This window comes from Gorilla gorilla, chromosome 7, assembly GCF_029281585.2.
Source record: "Gorilla gorilla gorilla isolate KB3781 chromosome 7, NHGRI_mGorGor1-v2.1_pri, whole genome shotgun sequence".
Lineage (NCBI taxonomy): Eukaryota > Metazoa > Chordata > Mammalia > Primates > Hominidae > Gorilla > Gorilla gorilla.
This window is the reverse complement of record NC_073231.2, coordinates 41,676,024-41,698,423: the sequence shown is the minus strand read 5'-3', so window position 1 is coordinate 41,698,423 and position 22,400 is coordinate 41,676,024. Positions and strand designations below refer to the sequence as shown.

The 22,400-nt window shown below is 35.8% G+C and overlaps 1 protein-coding gene across 3 annotated transcripts in view; it reads left to right on the top strand.

The window, feature by feature from the left end:
* The first annotated feature begins 1,139 nt into the window (after positions 1 to 1,139).
* The window catches only part of ZC2HC1A (zinc finger C2HC-type containing 1A), a 53,576-nt gene continuing 32,315 nt past the window's right edge, over positions 1,140 to 22,400 (top strand). For 2 of the 3 annotated variants that reach the window (XM_019032738.4, XM_055349719.2), the window contains exons 1-4: positions 1,156 to 1,244; positions 10,850 to 10,926; positions 13,629 to 13,745; positions 21,418 to 21,559. In XM_019032738.4, the coding sequence (XP_018888283.1) occupies positions 1,229 to 1,244; positions 10,850 to 10,926; positions 13,629 to 13,745; positions 21,418 to 21,559 (352 nt within the window). In that variant the 5' untranslated portion in view covers positions 1,156 to 1,228. Of the gene's footprint in view, positions 1,245 to 10,849; positions 10,927 to 13,628; positions 13,746 to 21,417; positions 21,560 to 22,400 lie in introns of all 3 variants that reach the window. The other variant, XM_019032739.4, reaches the window with a different exon arrangement.

Genomic DNA, 22,400 nt, shown 5'->3' with positions numbered 1-22,400 from the left:
GGACTCTACCACATTCAAATGCACTTGGAGCACCTTCTCAGTAAGAGATGATGTCCCCTCAAGTGTTTGCTTGTTTAAACATACCTTCACGTGAGTGGAGAGTAGGAGGAATCCTGCTTCCTGAAGGTAACTGATTTCATAGTAGATGAAGTTAGATATGAAGTTAAACTCTTCAATTAAACAGATTAACAATAAAATTAATCCGAGGTTTGTTATGGACAACACATTAATACTGGTAACTTGCCAGTAGATACGCTATAGTCAGCAAACAGTACAGCTTGTTTACGATTGCTAAATCAATTTTTCAAAGAAATGTAGTTCTGGTAATTGTAAGCAAAACCATTAAAATGGTCTGAGTTAGTTTTGAAGTTACTTTCATCTTCAGGAGGTTTTGAACTCTGTTAGAGACGGGCGGGCCTCATTCTGTCAGGTTGTAGGTTAATTCCCCAACTCAAACTTCCCCGATCAAACACTGTCAGGCCAGGCGACTGTTTTGGTTTATGGATGATAAAGTATAGGGCCAGGGTAGGCCAAGAGTAGAAGACAGAGGGGGGGCTGGGTTTCACTTCTAATTTTTGGCCCAAGCTTTCATGGTGAGGAAACTGTTTTCAAGGGCTTAGAGCAATCGCAGTTCCACAATCGCAGATAGAAAGTATGATTTCTCTAGAAAAAAAGTGTCTTAACCTATGAAGCTGTGTGTGAAGATCAAGTGTAGGGGATACGCTGAGGTCAAGTCATGCGACCAAAGACCGGAAAACGGAGATTGCTGCATGCAAGCGTGCTGGGCGTTTGTTTGGTTTGCTTGCCTGCTTAAAGTATCCACTGGGAGGGATGGCGGCTAGAAGGCAGAGGCATTGACTGATTGAGGAACTGGTGAAGCGGAGCCCATGAGGTGCTGAGGTACTCTAAATAGGAGGATAAGGTATGAGGCAAAACAAGGCTGGAGTCAAACAAAGGCGCCGTTGCGTCGCAGATTGCAACCTGAAGCGGCTCCCGGCTCCCTGGAGAGTAACCCGGAGAGACGGAGAGGGGTGGCAGCCAGGAGGAGACCGCAGGAACCTCTCCTCCGCCGCGGCCCCGCCCCCACGGATCCCCGCCCCCGCAGTTGCGGAACCAATGGGAGCCCGGAATGTTAGCGGGTGGGAGGTGCGGCTGGGTTGCTACAGCCAGAGCTGGGCGGCGGCGGGCGCTGCTGAAGGAGTCTCGCTGAGCTCAAGGAGGTGGCGCGATGGAGGGACTGGAAGGTGAGGCGATGAAGGGATGCGGGCAGGACGGCTAGAGCGGGCCCGAAACAGCTGGGGACCCTGGACACCAGTAGCAGGAAGGCGAGGGTTGGTTCGGTGCGGCTGACCTCGCCGCGTCCCGCCGCGCCTCCGGAGGCTGGGGCCGAAGGGAACCGGACAGTCCCCGATGCGGTGGAGCTAACGCTCCCAGGCTGCCCCGCCTCAGACGGTCTTCAACTGGGCTTGCCCGCCCGGAGCCAGATCCTGCCCCTGGCAAGACGCCTGCACGTCTCTTCCTACCATTTTCTGATCTTGCTTGACTCCTGAGTGCCCTTTTAGTGATCCCAGTCTCTGGCCAGATTTTGTTTTCCTTGCACTGGACTCTCTCCATTATTGTCCACGGCCTTAACACCACCAGGCCACTTTGTGCTGCAGCCCCGGGGTGTGTCTCCAGCCTCGAGCTCCTGACATTTCTTGGCCGATTTCCTAGGTAACCGGCTTTTTACATTTCGACAGCATCTTCTGTCGGAGGGATGTCAGAGCATCTCCTAAGGAAGTGTCACTGGCCAGCTTTAGAGCCGGTACAATAGATTACCCGGAGGATTTGATGACTTATTCACGGCCGCTGTGTGAGGAAGAGCCTGTATTGGTTCCTTATCTTTGGGTTTATCTTTGTACTGTAACCATGACTCCAGATTTTGCTTTGTTCCCAGTTCTTTCACTTTTTCTCTATTCTGTTTACCCATTTTATCCTGTGTAATGAAAGCATTCACCTAAAAACAAAGGAAGGACAAAAACCACAATAACTAGCATTGGCAACAACAGTTTCAAGATTTTTTAATTTGTTATGATGAAGAACAAACCTTCATAATTGAAAGATCCTCTTGTCTTGATTTAGCTCCTTTCCCCCGTCTCCTAGTTTACACGGATTCAGTTGGAATTAAGAATGAGCAGAAGCTTTTGAGTCTTGTGTATTGTTGCATGCCAGGGAGTAAAATATTCTACATTGTGTGATGAAGTGCAAAGTGGTAGCCGGTAACTTTTTCAGTCACCTAAGTTCACCAAAAAGCAGATGTAATAACATGGGTAGGAGTTTATTTCGTGCTTTTGCTCTGATAAATGATTCTGATAATTTTCCGTTTGTGGACAGCTGCAGTATGCTATGGCCTAATGAAGGTCTTGTTTTTTGCTTATGTGTTTTTGGAAGATAATTCAAGTTTCCATGAAATAAGGAACTGTAATGATAGTACAGTATATTTTACTTTCAAGATACTTTTGTATCTTGGTGGGATTAAAGCATGGGTTATGGAATTCTCATGAGATTATCATATATAATATGATAAGGTTTTATTACATATTATCTATAAAGTGTTTTGAACAGTTTGCAGATTTTTATTATTTTATTCAACATTTGTCATTAAGACAAAGATCATCTTTTTCACTTATGTATCCTAGGCACCTAAAACAATGTCTGACACAAAGTAGGTACTCAATAAATATTTGTTGTTAAATAAATGTCTATTATGGGCATCTTTTTAGGTTCTAGGTTGCAGCAAAGAATAAAAATGATAAAGCTTTACTCTCATCGAACCTACATTTTAGTGGACCTTACATTTTAACAGTGCTAAGATATTACTATTGAAACCTTACTACGAATGTTTTTAAAATATAATGGAAACCTATTATGACACTCAGTTGCATAGGTGGACAAAGGTAGGATTCTGTATTTATAGGCATACTTTATGGGTCCAGCTTATGATGTTATAGGGCCCAGCTTATGATGTTAATAGTGCTTGCCCTTTACTTTTAGATTTTTTTTTTTTTTACAAAATAAGATGGTATCATTAACTATAATGTGTTTAATTGTGATAAACTGAGTTGAAATATGTGAAGTTGCCCTAAATTATGTAGGGCAAAACAGTTGAATTCTGGTAATTTCAAGCAGTTCAATCTAATAAAAGCTCTTGAGAATTTTCTGTTGAAGTTAGGATGGTGCCTTTCTCTCCTTTCTCCTCCCTTCTCCCTCCCCTAAGAGATCACACTTTGCAAATATCAAACTCTGAGTCTTAAGGTTACCGTTCATTAATTCATCCATTCTTTCATTCTAGAAACATTGATACAGTGATAGATTAGGTAGTTTCTTACCTCTATTGGAAGTTAAAGTCTAGTACTTTGAAGGTGTCTAATAAATATTATATTGCAGTATCCAGTAAGAAATATTCAAAAGTTTGCTTAATGTGTCAGAGTAATTGAGTAAATATTGTACTCTGGCATTAGACATATGTTTCTAGTTGAAACCAGTTACCAGACATTAATCTTGGCTATAAAACAAGAAAATATATGGACTCTTGAAAATTTATATTAAAGATAATCTTACTCTTTCTTATAACTTACATTATTTGCATGTAATCATATACCATTTGTTTTACTTTTGGTCTTCAGGGTCTTTATGCTTCTTGAATAGTCAATAGATGAGGTATTAGGCTCAAACACTATACTTTGAAACCAAATATAAGTTATCTGTGTTTTTGTAGAATCAATATCTGAGCACTTCTACATTCTGTATAGTTATAGCAAAACCTTTTAATTCCTTTTCATCTAATAAAATTTGTGCCCCACAAAATCTATCTAAGGATAATAGAAGTAGTTCTAGACTTGGGAGAGTTCCAATCTCTTATAAGCTTTTTTTATTTGTAAAATGGAGAGTTGGTAAAATCTAAGCAGATTTTATCCTTATATACAGTATTGTCATTCCCTTCATATCCCAGATAAATGGTTATAAAAATTGTGACAGAGATCAGACTGTCCGTTCCTCTTGTGGATTGTTGAAATTATTAGATCTTAGTACTGCCCTCTAAAACTTGATTAGAAGACTGATTGCTCTTCAGTGTAGTCCTTGGTTTAAAGATAGTCATGTCTCATCAAAATTTCTGTTTTGTTTTATTTTTTCATAGTATAAATGTATACTAGTTTACTGAATAATTCTTTATCTTTATTAATTTATCTAGCATTTATTGCTTTTTGGTACTGAGTTGGATGCCAGATATTTTAATAGACAGTATATTGGAGAGGACTGTGTTTGAATCCTTGCTTTGTTTCTTTTTAGCTCTATGATTTGGGCAGTTTACTTAATCTGAACCCTTATTTTCCCTGCTATGAAAAAAATGGAGCTATTAAATATGTAACTACCTAAATTATATTAAGTATTAAATAATGTAATATATGTAAAACATTTAGCTAAGTGCATAGTGCATAGGAGGCCCTCTCAGTGTGTGTTTGTTAGATGGCGAAAATCACAAAAAGCATGTTAGCAGGTCCAGTATAGGTAAAACATAGCATGCTTGGGAGGAGAGAAGGAAACATTGAAGCCAAGAGAGAAAGGACTTTAAAGGTGAAAGAGATTTGTCAGCAGTGGCTCAGACTGTAGAAAGGCCCAGTAGGATGGGGATTCAAAAGAGGGCTTCAGATTTGACAATTAGTAAATAGTAATCCGTTACCTTCCTTTTTAATGTCGTTATTGTCTCCTTATTAAACAAACTTTCCCTGATTATCCATACTTCTCCAAGACAGCATTATGACCATCTCTTCTCCCCTTACTTTGTTCTACCTTCATTGTGGTTATCACCATGTAACATTTTATATATTAGTTTTTATTCATTTTTTCCCTGTTAGATCAGTGAAAGCTCTATAAGATCAGAGTATTTGTTTTTTATCATCCTTATACTCCTACCTCCTGGAACAGTTTCTGCCTCATGCTAGGTGCTCAACAAATACTTATTGAATCAAGGAATGGATGTATTTCTTTCTTTCTTTCATTCTTTTTTTTTTTTTTTTTTTTTTTGAGACAGAGTTTCGCTTTTGTTGCCCAGGCTGGAGTGCAGTGGCATGATCTGGGCTCACCACAACCTCCGCCTTCTGGGTTCAAGCGATTCTCCTCCCTCAGCCTCTGGAGTAGCTGGGATTACAGGCGTGTGCCACCACGCCCAGTTAATTTTGTATTTTTAGTAGAGATGGGGTTTCTGCATGTTGGTCAGGCTGATCTTGAACTCCTGACCTCAGGTGGTCTGCCTGCCTCGACCTCCCAAAGTGCTGGGATTACAGGTGTGAGCCAACGCGCCCGGTGGAATGGATGTATTTCAATACAGTGCTTGGCCTGGTAATGTCTCCCTGCAGTTCAGACAGTGAGTGAATGAGAGGCAGAGAAGGACTAAGCAGAAAATGTAAGTTAGTGTTTCAAAAAATGTGCTCCTCAGGACATTGGTGGAGAACATTGGTCTTGGGAGTACAAAGGATTTCTGATAAAATAAATTTGGGCAAATAACAACATACTAAGCTTCTTTTTTTAAGACTAAGGGAGTTCTGCTCTAAGAGAACCCATTTAACTTAGGTTAATGTACCATTTTCCAAACATTTGGTCATGAAGCAAGGGATTCGTGGATAATTCCTAGTATAAATGATGGGTCATGTTCAGACTGGGTAGGAAAGGACATGCAGCCAGGAATTAGCTTATTAAGAAAAGCAAGTCACTCTGAGATCAAGATAGTAACTTAGAGAAAGGTAGGAGGTAGAATTCTGTGGTTAAAGAGGAAACTTGAGTGTTTTAAAGTCCAGAGTTGGTTGTTTTGGCAGTAGTTTTGCTGAACTACAGTGTAGGTGACTAAAATGCTGTGAAGGATGAAGGTTGTGTGTTGAGTCGGGTAGGCATTGACTAGGTTAAGACAAAAACTCTTCTAGGATGAGCTGAAAAGGGTAAATCTTCTGAGAGACTGGATAATATTGATCTGAAAGTAATTCGATTTTGGAAAGGATATTGGGAAGAAAGTGATATAACATATTTTGTGCTTCAGAAAAAAGATTTGTTGAGTGTTAAAGGAGTCAAATGAACGGTGATAGAATATAAGACTTACCAGCAGTGAGGAGATGGACATGCCACAAGGGAGGCCAGAACTGTTCTTAATTTCCAAGATTTCTTTGAAAATGTTCTCTCGTAGTTCTTAAATGTATGCATTTTAAAATGTCACAACTATTTGAAATAAAATCATTATTTCTCATCACTTATAGTGTTAGATAAAGATACCATTTCAAGTCTTACCATCATGCAGGTTTTGAAGTTGCAAAACATAAGTAACTCATAACAGAATCAACAGTGTGTGCCAGATAAATTTTGTACGGAGAGATTGGCTTCTTAAAAGTTCTAGAATATTAAAGTACTTTATTGACTTGCTTCTATCCATCACCTTGAGTGCTTATTTCAACAGTATTTGCTCTCTGATATAATATTCACCCCTCTGAATATCATCTTTCTCTTGTATATTTATAAGCTGCAAAATTTGCTAGTTTTTGCCACTTAGGAAAGGTTAGTGGAGATTGCCTGCATGCCTTGGAAAGTAATATTTTTTATTTCTGTAGGTTATGAAACATTTTTATATGTAATAATTGATCCTCTGAAATTTTAAAGTAAATTGAGCAGATATTAGCCTCATTTAACTGATGTTAAACTGAGTCTGCCTATATGATTAGTCATATATTTCTTTCTAATTCATGTCTTAAAGGCTTCTCTAACAAGGAGTTCTTTGCTGTAGGTCCTTTCAGGTTCTCAGTTCTCTGTGTAGATAAGTGGAAGTTATTTCCTTAATGTGGTGTACACTGCCTGAAGCATTCATTCTACCATCTGTAATTGGTTTAATCATTCTTATATATAAACTTTATTTAAAAAGTCAGTAAGAAAGGTGTCTTCCATGTACTTTTCTTGCTAATGTGGTCTTAAGGTAGATTTTGTTAAATTATAGTACGTTACAGATAAAAAGGGACCATATGTCATTTAACTTAACTTCCTTATTTTATGTAAGGAAATCTAAACCTTAGAGAGCTTAAATATCTTGCCTGAGGACTCATAGTTCTCAGTGACAGAGCTGGGGACTTGAAGTTAGATAATGTAAGACAAATTCCAGTGCTTTTTCAACTATACTGTCATGTCTTTTAATGAATTTAATTAGAGCAAAATGTGGCTTTTGACTCTGAGGCCTAAGGTATTTATCATGATCTGGGTAGAAGATTCCATTAATATTTTTTTTAATTATTTTAGTAATAAAATTTATATGCAGGCACATGATGATTATTTTAATTGAGAGAAAGGTACAGCCACTTTATTATTTAATTAGTTGTGTGTGTGAGGTCAGAATATTTTAACCCCTTGGTCCAATTAATCTTAATATAAGTATTATATGTATAAAATAACAATTCAAATAATACATGCAGTTTGCATAACTAGGTGATCTTAACCTTATAGCAGTATGCTTTCTATTATCTGGTGATAAAGAGAAAACGATTTTTTTTACCCTAGACTCTGCAGATCAACTCAGTATGTCACTTAACTGATCACCAGCAGTATTTCTTCATGCCTTGGAGATTAATAAGATAAATTTTGTTTTTAAGGTTTAGTAATTTACCGTAGAGATAACCTTTAAGATAAAAGAACATGACAAATTGATTTGGTTAAAATAATTACAAGAAAACTACATATTTCCAACTAATCGGCTTGGTTATCCTTAAATTATGACTTTTCTGTGTTTATTCTGGTCTTTTTGCCCACTGGTAACTCTTAAGCCCATTTTAATTGATAATTTTTCTTACTTCAAATTACAGTAAGAAATTTTTTTTACAGCAACTGACAACTTACCAGTGAAACTAAAGAAAACATTATAATGTGAAGTTTCACAATTTAAACTACATAAATTATTTTTAATTTTTTTTTTAATTTTACTTTAAGTTCTGGGATACATGTGCAGAACGTGCAGGTTTGTTATACAGGTATACATGTGCCATGGTGGTTTGCTGCACCCATCAACCTGTCATCTAGGTTTTAAGCCCCGCATGCATTAGGTATTTGTCCTAATGCTCTCCCTCCTTTTGCCTCCCACCCCCTGACAGGCCCTGGAGTGTGATGTTCCCCTCCCTGTGTCCATATGTTCTCATTGTTGAACTCCCACTTATGAATAAGAACATGCGGTGTTTGATTTTCTGTTCCTGTGTTAGTTTGCTGAGAAAGATGGTTTCCAACTTCATCCATGCCCCTGCAAAGGACATGAACTCATTCTTTTTTATGGCTGCATAGTATTCCATGGTAGATATGTGCCACATTTTGTTTATCCAGTCTATCATTGATGGGCATTTGGGTTGGTTCTAAGTCTTTGCTATTGTAAATAGTGCTGCAGTAAGCATACGTGTGCATGTGTCTTTATAGTAGAATAATTTATAATACTTTGGGTATATACCCAGTAATGGGATTGCTGGGTCGAATGGTATTTCTGGTTCTAGATCCTTGAGGAATCACCACACTGACTTCCACAATGGTTGAATTAATTTACACTCCTTCCAACAGTGTAGAAGTGTTCCTATTTCTCCACATCCTCTCCAACATCTGTTGTTTCCTGACTTTTTAATGATCGCCATTCTAACTGGTGTGAGATGGTATTCTGTTTTAGAGAATGAAAGCGTTGTCCAAATTGGAGAATTGTTACCTTGCTACCGGGTAGAAGTTCCCTCTGTAGGTCTTGACATTAACACACATGCACATGCCATATTTTGTCCATTATAGTGCTATGCTCTATGACCAGCTAATATTAGAGGACATTATAAATTTATATATGTGTTTTATATATATCTTTATTTTGGGTGAAGTAATGACATTCTTCTCTAAACAATATTTCTTTGGAAGATAATTGCTTTTAAATTATCCCCAAATAGCATTATTTTAAAATGGTATTGTATCTGTTTATGCCTTATAGTGATAATAATTTTCTTTTTTTAAAAAAAGTTTTAAACATGTTTGATAACTTGTGGAAATTAATGTCAAGAACTGGATATTATTATATGGTAATATTTGGTTGCTTTATGTTTTAATTTTTTGTATGAAAAATAGGAGTTGATTTGGTTCTTAGATCTATTTAATAAGTAAATAATATAGATTATGTTAGCTTTATGAGAGCAATAATTGTGTTATTCTGTCCTTGTGTTAATATTACTTAGTACATGCTTGGTATGTGGTTTTTCTATGTGCTGAATTCATTTTTGTCAATAGTTAATTTCTATAAGATTTTGCTTTGTCATCTAAGAAGTAGATAATCAAATACACTTTTAAGCAAGTATAATATGTGGTGCTTTTTAATATTTTGTATTGATGAATTTTAAAATCATTGCTTAGTATTTAAAGGAATACATTAAAACTATAAGCGAGCTTAATAGATTAGTTAGCATGTGATGTTACTGAGACCATCATTTTGAAGACTGTCTTATCTAAATGAACCTAATGGTTTCCATTTAGTAACTCTGGATTGTTAGTGGACTTAAGTGATCCAGATAAATGAGATTGCCCTCCCTAAATAACTTAGCTCCTGGTGTTGGAGAAGGACAAGTCAGGCAAATCTTAGCTTTGCTTTTGTGGTGTTGACTGCTTAACTGCCACTACACAACATTGCCTCCATCTGAGATGAAAAGTAATCACTATCCACCAGTCAAGTAGGGCAGTGGAGTAAGAAATGAAAAAACAAAACAGTTCTTCTGTTACTGTATTTGAATGCATTCTTACCAATATCTATTTTGGTTTGCCTGTTTAGTTCTCTGTGAACTCACTAAATGTCTTGGATCAGGTTATATGGAGTTATATAATTGTACTTTTTAAAATTAGTTTGTTACTTCTAAAGAAAAATGTTTTTCTATTTGTCTTTCATATGGTAAAAGAATTTTAGCATCTCTAAAATATTCAGCAGAAACTATGGGGAAAATGTTACATGTTTAAGTATCATTTTTAGGAAATTATCGGTATGAAAACAAGTTTATGTTTGATATTTGGAAATAAAATGACAAAATGAATTATGCAGAATCACAAAGAATGTAGTTTCTTTTTTTGTAGTTTCTTTTTTTTTCTTTTTAGTAATAACATTTGTTGTATTCAGTTACATGATAGTTATATTAATTTTATTAATAATTGAGTGAAAGTTGTAGCTACCTCTTTATTTAATTTTGTTTGTAAGGTCAGAATATCTCCATTTACTAGTCCACTGACTCTTAATATAAGTATTATATGTATAAAATAATAATTCACATAATACATGTAATTTGCATAACTAGTTGATCTTAATCTTATAGCATTGTACTTTCTATTGTTTGGTGGTAAACAGAGTAAGATTCGTTTTATTGTAGATTTTTCAAATCATCTCTGGAAGTCACTGAACTGATCACTAACGGTATTTCTTCATGCCTTGGAAATTAATAAGATAAATTTTGTTCTTAAAATGTAGTAATTTACCATAGAGATAGCCTATAAGTTAAGAGAATATGACAAATTGATTTGCTTAAAATAATTACAAGAAAACTAGATATTTCCAGCAGTATCAGTTTGGATATCTTTAAATCATGACTCTTCCATATTTATCCTGACCTTTTTCACCACTGATAACTAAGTATTATGCTCCTTTTCATAGATAATTTTGCTTATTTCAAAATGCGGTAAAACATTTTTCACAAAAACTGATAATTTACCTATAAAACTAAGAGAAAACATTAAAATGTGAAGTTTCACAATTTCAAGTTATATAAATTATTTATTAAATTCCTTCCTGTTTTAGAGAATGGAGGTGTTGTCCAAGTTGGAGAATTGTTACCTTGCAAGATTTGTGGAAGAACATTCTTTCCAGTAGCATTAGTGAGTAGACTGATTTTGTACCTTTATGGTTTTACAGATCTGTAATTGTTCAATAATTCTGGTCAATTCTCATGGGAAGAACTTACGTGGAATAGTTTTTGAAGAGTTAATGGGTACTATTCTTTGTTCAAGGGTCTTGATTTCAGCTATGCCATTCTTCCAGAATGCTTTCTTTCCTTCAGAGTTTGGTCTTCAGAACTCTTCTGTTAAAGTTTAAAGGTATTCCTCGTTTTACGAGACTCTTACCAAAAACAAACAAAATTAAAAAAAAACAAAAACAAAATCAGATACCTTAGAAATAAGTAATTATTTACAGATACAAAATAATATAATGTCTGTAATTTGCTTTATAGTACTTCAGGAAAAAATCAGGGATAGATGAAACAAAATAGCTAAAATATTGGGAGTTGTTGAAGCTGGGTGATGAGTAGTAAATGGGGGTTAATTATCCTTTTCTGTCAGCTCTTATTTATGTTTGAGATGTTTCAAAGAAAAAGACTTTTTCAATGTAAAAGTACACCTAAAATTTATTATGCATTCTTAAGATATGTTAGCTACTTAGTAAGTACAAATAAAAATGCTTTTAACTAATCTTAATAAAATTAGCTAACTAAATAGGGAATAATAAAAATTATGCCTATGTACCTTACATATTTTAACTTCAAACACAAATACACATTTATTAATACTTTAATGTAAGACAGAATTTTTCTGTGAATGTATATCTGCTGATTAAAGTTCTGCCACAATCCACTGTGCATCCTCTTACTATTTCTAGTTTGTTTCTTTAAAGCAAAGTGAGGAATTAATGATCCAAAGTGTCTTTCTGACTGTAGGCACCTTTTAAATAATGATGGCTTTTTTGTAATCTTTTAAAAACATCTTGCCCACACATTCAATGATTTTTTTCTTATCAATTTATTATTTTTCAGAGTGTTCAGCTGAATTTCACAGCAAAAAAAAATGCCTTTTTTGGCTCTCATTTATGTGGTATTTAACTTAATGATGTTATTATAACACCTGAAACTTGAGTTATGTTGGGAAACAAGCACCACATACACTTGACATATATAACTTAATAAGGAACATATGTACATGGGTCCACTAGATAGTCATCTGCTATCCTCATTTTTTAAAAATACTTAAGAGCTGTAATTACAGTGCTTGTTTGTTGAAATGAAAACTGAAAATAAGTATGTAAAACAGTTGATTGCTGATTGTGTACTGAAAGCCTAAGAGGCTGCAAGACACGAAATAATCCAGTTTTGAGGTTTTATTTTTTCCCAAAGTTTGACAGTTCTACCTTCTTTAGTGTTTATCAAAATACAAAAGAAAAAAGAGTATTTAGTATACCGATGTCATCAATCATCATGCTTAATATAGTGGAGGGAGAATGTTTATCCAGTTGCCTTATTGGAGGTCATTTAAGACAGCTTCCATTCTAATGTCCCTAAACTGAATAAGTGAATAAATGAATGAATGGACAACTCTTTAAAAAAAAAAAAAATCTGAGCAGTAGTAGAACACTAGATAAGCTCAAGAAAAATCCTAGGCGAAGAAAACTGCAAAGTTTGAGTTCCAGAAGGGAGGAAAAGAATTAGTATGGGAAAAGGACACAAATCAGACCACCTGTCCTATTATTTGGTGTTAACTTTATATTAGCATACTACTATTATGTTAACTTTAGTAATCCAAACTACTACTCTTACATTAACTTTTGTAATCCTAAAACTAATGTATTCTTTGTATTTTCTTTTTCTAGTATGTATGTTCAGGCATTTAGTGGAGACTTTTTTTTTTTTTTTTGCAGTGTAGTAACTTTGACTTGGTTACTTTTTCTTATTCTTAGTGTTACAGGGCAGATAAATATTTTACAGAAAAAGGGTCCCAATCCAGACACTAAGAGTTTTTGGATTTTGCACAGGAAACAATTTAGGGTGAGTTCGCAGTGCAAAGTAAAAGCAAGTTTATTAGGAAAGTAAAGGAATGAAAGAACGGGTACTCCATAGGCAGAGCAGCCCTGAAGGCTGCTGGTTGCCCACTTTTATGGTTATTTCTTGATGATATGCTAAACAAGGGGTGGATTATTCATGCTTCCTCTTTTTAAACCATATAGGGTAACTTCCTGATGTTGCCATGGCATTTGTAAACTGTCATGGCGCTGGTGGGAGTGTAGCAGTGAGAGTGACCTCTGGTCATTCTCACCATTTTTGTTTTGATGGGTTTTGCCCGGCTTCTCTAGTGCAACCTGTTTTTATTAGAAAGGTCTTTATGATCTGTATTTTGTGCTGATCTCCTTTCTTATTCTGTGACTTAGAATGCCTTAACTATCTGAGAATGCAGTCCAGTAAGTTTCAGCCTCATTTTACTCAGCTCCTGTTTAAGATGGAGTTGTTCTGGTTCACACACTTCTGACATTAGTAATGTACAAACTAGGAGAAGAGTATTAAATAACTTAATGACATGTTAGAAGAGTGTTTATTTTTTTTTTAGTGAGAAAGATAACTTAGAGCGTGCATTATATATACGTTTTACAACTTAACAGTTGGTTAAGGCAAGGTGTATCTTATTTATTTATTATTTTGTATTCAGGTTTTTCATTTGGTCTCAGATTTTTAAACTGGTCTCAATGTAAATAAAGCTCTGTAGTCTTACCTTCTGTAGAAAAGAAAATGATAGGCTGCATTTCTTTATCTTAACAGAAAAAACATGGACCCATTTGCCAGAAGACTGCAACTAAAAAACGGAAGACTTTTGATTCAAGCAGACAGAGAGCTGAAGGAACTGATATTCCAACAGTAAAACCTCTCAAACCGAGGGTAACTATATAACCTTTTGAACAGTATGAACTTTGGTGTTATGTGTGTTGAAAAATATTATATTATCTGTTACAGTAAGGTTAAGAATAAACACAATTATCTGCTACATTAAGATTAAAGAATAAATACAATTCTGTGTCATATGTTCAGTTTAGAAATTATCTGAAGCTTATAAAACAAATTTTATTTAAAAAAATAAGCTTTTAAACTTCAAAGAAGAGACCAAGGTACTGTTTCAAACTCCATCACAGTGAGATTTTTATAGCATTGGAGAGCCAATTGCTGTCCAACATTCTTTTCAAGTCATTATTAAAAACTTTTGATATAACTTAAGTTTTGATTTATTTCATCTTCTACCATTATGATAATCTCTACATCCAAAAAGTTAAGCCATTATTTACAGACATTTTAGCATAATAGATACTGCTTATTTTGACGTATTGACTGCCAGGATTTGTAATCTATATTATGTTTCTAAGGAAAAGTTTTATCAGTTGTTCAGTGTCCAGATATAGTTATTGTCAGCTTATTTTCTTTCTTGAAACCAAAGCAATGAATCTATTGTGATAATCTCTCCTTAATATCTGTTATATATTATAGTAATCCCTTGGTATCTGTGGGAGATTGGTTCCAGGGACTCGCCTCTGATATCAGTATCTGTGGATACTCAAACTCCTTATGGCATAGTATTTGCGTATAACTTATGCACATCCTCCCATGTACTTTATGTCTAGATTACTTATAATTTAATGCTGTGTAAATAGTTGTTGAATTGTGTCTTTAATTTATGTTACTTTTTATTGTTATATGGTTATTTATTTTTTTCCTGAAAGTTTCTGATTCATGGTTGGTTGAATCCATGGATGCACAAGCCATGAATATGGAACCCATGGGTAGTAAGGGCCAACTGTGTATTGCTAAGAATAAATTACTTAAGAACTTATTCAGCATAGTTGAAAAGCATCATTTCAGTGAAGTGGTTTAAGCTAAGTACCTGATTGAATAGGTTTTTTAAACAAAATCCTACTTCCAGTGGTATAAGAATAACTTCTTCCAGTGGTATAAGAACATTTTTCTAGGGGAAAATTAATCTTACTAATAAAAAATCATTTGATGATAGAAAAATTAGATGTTCATTTTTGTTTTTTACTATGAACATTTAAAGTAAGGATGTTGGGGTTTGAATAAGCTATATAAATCAATATATGACGTTTTTCTTAGTTACCTGCTGCCTATATTAGCTTTAATTTGCTTTGGTAGGTAAAATTGCCAAATCTTTGGAAGCAGTATAATATAGTGGGTGTTAAAATTGGCTCAAGAGTCAGACTGTCTGAATTTAACTTTCACTTTGCTACATACCGTATTATTCTGGGCAAATTATTTAATGTAATTATGCTTCTGTTCACTGTAAAATGGTGATAGTAGTAGTATTTATCTTGTGTGGTTATTGTAGGGATTACATAAGATTATCCATGGTGATTTCAATGAATATTAGTCATCCTGTTTCTTTTATAAGGAATTGGGGTTGTAAACTTAAAAATTGAATTCTAGAAAAAAGCAAAGTAAAAACCATTGCTTTGTATTAAGTGGTTTATTGCCTTGTTACCTAAAACTGTGGCCCGCAGAGCAGTAATAGTGGCAGTATTTGGAAACTTGTTAGACATACAGAATCTCAGCCTCCTCCCAAACATACTGAATTAGAATCATTTTAAGAACATCCTTGGGTGAGTCATATGCACATTAAAGTTTGAGAAGCAGTGTCTTAGAAGATTTGAATGTTGTAAGTGTAGTTCTTAATATATTTACCTGTATCAAGAAAATCCTACAAAATCATAAGCAGAGTGGGGCAAAGCAACTACAAACTTCATTTTTGGAAAAACAAAAGGTAGGCATAATTCATAGATTATCAAATATACGTAAGGACTGCCCCAAAGCAGTTGAAATCCAGGAGAAATTACCCGTAAGAGGAGGTATAGGAAATTGCTTGGGGGCCTGTGGCTGGATTCTGGAAATCTGCTACCTTAAAGTTGAGGGGTTTCCTCATCTTAAAAGTGATTCTTTAAAGGTGAGAGATCTTATCAGATAGTATCTTTATCTCTTGTTTAGTATAGCCAAGACAGAAACCGGGAGGAGCTGTAGGAATTTGGATAGCTACCAGCTGGAATGAGCAAGGCTGAAATTGTATAAAAGTCAGGAGGGAGAGAATGGTGGGAGTAGGAACAGAGAGTTGAGGAGGCCTAGTGGCAGAGGCCCTTAGAAAACATTAGTGAAAATGCCTTTCCTGAAGATGAGGGGCCTAACATAAAAGGCTGTGACCTTTTTTTTTTTTGAAGTGGTTCTCATAGGATCTGAGGGAAGCAGGGTGTGATTACACAGAGACGCCTTATTTGCAGGAACTAGTCTGAATCTGTTGCAACAGAGAGGAGAGCTGCAGGTTTGTATAGCTACCCTGGGCCTCTCCTCCCTAAAACTTCTTGCAAATAGCTGTACCAGGAAATCTATGCTGAATAGTAGAAATGAATAATAGAAGCGATGAATAATAGAAAATATATTAGCTCAGCATTGATAAAAGATACTATGAGAAAAAAGGTAGAAAAGAACAGCACAACGTCAGTAGATGAGTAATAATCATAGAGCAGAGGAATGTTGTGATCAGATATTTTGCTATAAAATAAGAAACGTTAAAGAGTCAGTAATCTCAAACATCTAAATTTGCTGACGTTTAAGATTTTTGCATTTATATTAATCAGAGAAGTAGATAATGTCATTCTTTTTGTCAGAGTTTTGCTGCTCTCAGAACACTGTTTGGAAAGTTGTTTCATTGTTTTCTATTCTCTGAAAGAGTTTGTGTAATATTGATGCTAGATTTTTCTTATATGTCTACAAAAATTAAAAATTAAAGGTAGCTGAGCCAGGAGGTTTCTTTGTGGGAAGGAAAATATTTTCTAAAATAAATGACATTTTGATTTTATATTTGTTCTGGTATCTGTTTTGTTGTGTTTTCCAAGGACATTGCCCATTTTGTCATAATTATTAAATTTATTGGCATACAATTTCTTTATAATATCTTCTTGTCTTTTTCATATTTGTGTATTATTTTTAATTCCTTCATAATTTGAGTTCTCTTTTTTCCTTTTTCTTTCTTTTCTTTTTTTTTTTTTTTTTGAGACAGGGATCTTACTATGTTGACCAGGCTGGTGTTGAACTCCTGGCCTCAGGTGATTTCTCCCACTTTCACCTCCCAAAATGTGGGGATTACAGGCATGAGCCGTCATACCTAGCCATCTTTTAAAGTACCATCTTTTGACTTTGTGGATTCAACACATAATTCTTGATTTTAAAAATATAGACATAGTAGGAATAGTTGGGTATGTCAATAATATTACAAAATAAATCTCTGTAGCATGTGAGCCAGCATCATGTTTAGTGGAGGACACTAGAGGCAGTTTCCATTAAAATCAAGGAGAAGGTTAAACTGTAACCAATACCGTAAGTGCCAGCCAATACAGTTAGATAATAAGAAGAAATTAGATGCATAGATGTATTAGTCCATTTTCCTACTGCTATTAAGAAATACCAGAGACTGGGTAATTTATAAAGAAAAAGAGGTTTAATGGACTTACACTTCCATGTGGCTGGGGAGGCCTCACATCATGGTGGAAGGTGAAGAAGGAACAAAGTCATATCTTACATGGTGGCAGACAAGAGCAGGGGAACTTCCCTTTTTAATAAAACCATCAGATCTTGCAAGACTTATTCACTATCACGAGCACAACACAGGAAAAACCTGCCCCTGTGATTCAATTACCTCCCAATGGGTTCCTCCCACAACCTGTGGGGATTATGAGAACTACAATTCAAGATGAGATTTGTATGGGGACACAGCCAAACCATATCATTCTGTCCCTGGCCACTCCCAAATTTCATGCCCTCACATTTTAAAACCAATCATGCCTTCCCAACAGTCCCCCAAAGTCTTAACTCATTTCAGCATTAACCCTAAAGTCCACAGTTCAGTCTGAGACAAGGCAAGTTTCTTCTGCCTGTGAGTCTCTAAAATCAAAAACAAGTTGGTTACTTCCTAGATACGATAGGGATACAGACATTGGGTAAATACACCCATTCTAAATTGGAGAAATGGGCCAAAACAAAGTGGCCACAGGCTCCATGCAAGTCTGAAATCCATGAGGGCAGTCATTCAACCTTAAAGCTCTGAAACGATCTCCTTTGACTCCATGTCTCACATCCAGGTCATACTGGTTCAAAAGGTGGGCTCCCATGGCCTTGGGCAGCTCTGCCCCTTTGTCTTTGCAGGGTACAGCCCCCCTCCTCCTGGCTGCTTTCTTGGGCTGGCATTGAGTGTCTGCAACTTTTCCAGGCACACAGTGCAACCTGTCGGTGGATCTACCATTCTGGGGTCTGGAGGATGGTGGCCCTCTTCTCACAGCTCCACTAGGCATGTCCCAGTGGGGCCTCTGTGTGCAGACTCCAATCTCTTATTTCCCTTTTGCAGTGCCCTAGCAGAGGTTCTCCATGAGGGCCCCACCCCTGGAACAAACTTCTTCCTGGACATCCAGGTGTTTCCATACATTCTCTGAAATCTAGTCAGAGGCTCCCAAACCTCAGCTCTTGATTTCTGTGCACCTGTGGGCTCAACACCATGTGGAAGCTGCCAAGGCTTTGGGCTTGCACCTCTAAAGCGATGGCTCAACTTGTACCTTGGCCCCTTTTAGCCACGCCTGGAGCAGCTGGGACACAGGGCACCAAATCCCTATGCTGCACAGAGTAGGGGGGCCCTGGACCTGGCCTAGGAAACCATTTTTCCCTTCTAGGCCTCTGAACCTGTGATGGGAGGGGCTGCCCTGAAGGTCTCTGATGTGCCCTGGAGGCATTTTTCCCTTTGTCTTGGTGATTAACATTCCATTGCTTGTTACTCACGCAAATTTTTGCAGCAGCCATGAATTTCTCCCCAGAAAATGGATTTTTCTTTTCTGTTACATCGTTAGGCCGCAAATTTTCCAAACTTATATATTCTGCTTCCTCTTGAATGCTTTGCTCCCCAGAAATTTCTTCCACCAGAAACCTTAAATCATCTTTCCCAAGTTTAAAGCCACAGATCTCTATTGCAACAGCAAAATGCTGCCAGTCTCTTTGCTAAAGCATGACAAGAATCACCTTTGCTCCATTTCCCAGCAAGTTCTTCATCTCCATCTGAGACCACCTTAGCCTGGACTTTGTTGTCCATATCACTATTAGCATTTTGGTCAAAACCATTCAACAAGTTTCTAGGAAGTTCCAAACTTTCCCACATTTTTCTGTCTTCTGAGCCCTCCAAACTGTTTCAGCCTCTGCTTGTTACCCAGTTCCAAAGTTGCTTACACATTTTGGGGTATCTTAATAGCAGTACCCCACTCCACCAGTACCAACTTACTGTATTAGTCCATTTTCATACTGCTATGAAGAAATACCTGAGACTAGGCAATTTATAAAGAAAAAGAGGTTTAACAGACTCAGTTTCATGTGTCTGGGGAGGCCTCACAATCATGGTGGAAGGTGAAGAAGAATCAAAGGCACATCTTACATGATGGCAGGCAAGAGCGTGTGTGCAGGGGAACTGCCCTTTGTAAAACCATCAGATCTCATGAGACTTATTCACTGTCATGAGAACGGCATGGGAGAAACCTGCCCCATAACAGGTGGAGATTATGGGAGCTACAATTCAAGATGAGATTTGGGTGGGGACACAGCCAAACTATATCAATAGATATTTGAAAAGACTAGATAAAATCATCTTTATTAGAAGATATGATATACCTAGAAAACCCGAGAATTAAGTAAGAAATTACTACAAACAATAGGAGTAAAGGGAAGTAATGTGGTAGGTTACTATGCAAAAATAACTAAGCTTCATATACTCAGCAAACAGGCTCTTGAGACATAACAATGAGGAAAGGACCCTCTGCAAAAGAACAACACAAAGTATGAAATATTTAGGAATAAACTTTATAATAAAGATACAAGACTTCCACAAAGTAAAAAAATACTACTGAAAGATAAAAATGAACTGTTTTTCAAATAGAAATATATCCCATATTCTTGTATAGGTAGACTCAACCTAATAAAGATTTTAAGTTTCTCAACTTGTTTATAAATGTGATTCTTAATTTTTAAAAATTAGACAAGTTGATTCAAAAGTTTACATCGAAAAATTTATATACATGAACTAGGAAAAGATTAAAAAAGCTTAATAAAATATTAGCCTATCAGATGTTAAAATATAATGTCTCAATATTGAAAATACTGGTACTAACAAAGGATAGTCAGAACCGTGGAATGGAAGAGAAAGTTCAGAAATCGGCCCAAATTCAGAAAGGAATTTAGTGATTATACAGGTGTTATTTCAATTCTGTTGTGGGGGGACAGGGAGGGGAAAGTCACTAAAGGATAGGACAACTGCATAGCCATGTTAAAAAAATAAGCAAAATTTGATTCAATTTGTCACTCCACACAGCAGGATAAATTCCACATGAATAAAATATTTAGGAAATTTTAATTGAAACTGGAAGTTGTGGAAGTAAACATGGGAAAATTTTATTTTTCCTTGGTGTGAGGTTGCACCTGGCTAATGCAGATCCAGAGGCCATAAAAGATCAGTAAATTAAACTGTAATTAAAAAAATAATTATGCATAGTAAAAGACGACCCAAAGACAAGGTCAAAAGACAGATTGTTGGTGGGAGGGAGGGAATAGTTTCCTATAAAAAATTACTAGAAATTATTACATTAAAGGCCAATAACTCAACAAATAAGTTAACCAGGAATATAAATAGTCCACAGTAAAGACAATACATTAAATGATTCTTAGTAATTTAAAAAGGTGCCCAGTCTCAATCATTATAAGAGAAAATCCAATGAAATCCACAAAGTGAGGACTATTTTTCATATTTCTAATCGGTTCAAAACCCAAATGATAGACAATATACTCTGTTTGAGGATCTATGGGAAAACAGGGGAATAAATACACTGTGTTAGTCTCTTTTCTGCTGCTGTAATAGAGTACCACAAACTGGATAATTTATAAAGAAAAGAAATGTATCTCTCACAGTTCTGGAGGTTGGGAAGTCCAGGAGCATAGTGCTAGCATCTGGTGAGGGCCTTCTTGCTACATAATCCCATGACGGAAGGGCAGGTGTGCATGTGAAACAGAAAGTGGGGTCCAGACTTACTCTTTTATCAGGAACCCACTCCCTCAATAACTAATCTGCTACTGGGATAATGGCATTAATCCATCATGAGGGCGGAACCATAATGACTTAATCACCTTTCAGATGTCCCCACCTCGTACTACTGTTATAATGGCAATTACATTTTAACATAAGTTTTGGAGGGAACATTGAGCCACAGCAACAGTCTTAGTGGGAGGATAAATAGATGTAACACCTACAGAAGGCAGTTTAGTAGTGTCTTTTGCAATGAGACTTGCATTAAGAAATTGAATATAAAATTGCAATGTAGTTGCATAAAGTTTCTCTTTAAAATTATAAATTTGAGAAGGATATCATTTAAGGACTCCTGATAAGAGAACATTTAAAATGATATGGAATTATCTGATGTTTTATTTCAATATACTAAAAAGATACTGTTTGTTCGTTTATTTATTTATTTATTTATAGCCGGAACCACCAAAGAAACCATCTAATTGGAGAAGGAAACATGAAGAATTCATTGCTACCATAAGAGCAGCTAAAGGCCTTGATCAGGCCCTCAAAGAGGGTGGCAAACTTCCTCCTCCTCCTCCACCTTCTTATGATCCTGGTATTTGGAATATTGTTGACAGAAATGTTCATGTGGAAAGAAAATAATGATAGAGTTTTTATAAATTTTCACTTGTTAAGCTTAACTTACAATCATGGAGTCTTACGAGGCATAATCTTTAAATGATTTGGTGTAAAATGATGGTGGTAATCTAGTCATGTAGGCTTATAAAGACATTAATTTAGAACATGAAAGTGTATTATGTTTTTATTTTAATACTTTTATTTAAACAAGGCATTATAATATCATTTAAAAATTATTATAGTAACTATTAAATGTGAGTATTCCAGGAAATATTTTAACCATGCTCACTGCGGATTGAAATGTAGTCATTCAGTAGGAGTCATATAATTATGTTGCCTGGTTCCTTGGTATCTTCTCATCTGAGATTGATATAAAAAAATCATGATTTTCCTAAAATGTGTAATTCATGTGGCTCGACTACATTTATGGCTTAAATTTGTATATTGTTAAATTTTTTCTCATTGAGCAGATAAAAGTTGCTTGAGTCATTGTTACTAAAAGCAAAGCAAGATTTTTGCAACCCTGTATGAGATACTGAGATACCGAAAAACTTAAAGTGACAAAGTTGACACTTTGACATTCCTTATTAGAGCAGCCTAAACAGGTTGTTAATGTAACAGGGTAGCCACATTAATGCTATGTTAGTACTCTAGACTGGGATTTATTTTCTAACAAAGAGAAAGTTCTTTAGCAAATCTAGATATGATCGTTTTTGACATTTTATTGTAGAGGAGAGATACAGTATATCTACAGATATGGTAAATATCTTAGATTTTATATGCCATAAGGTTTCTGTTGCAACAAATAAGCCATAGAC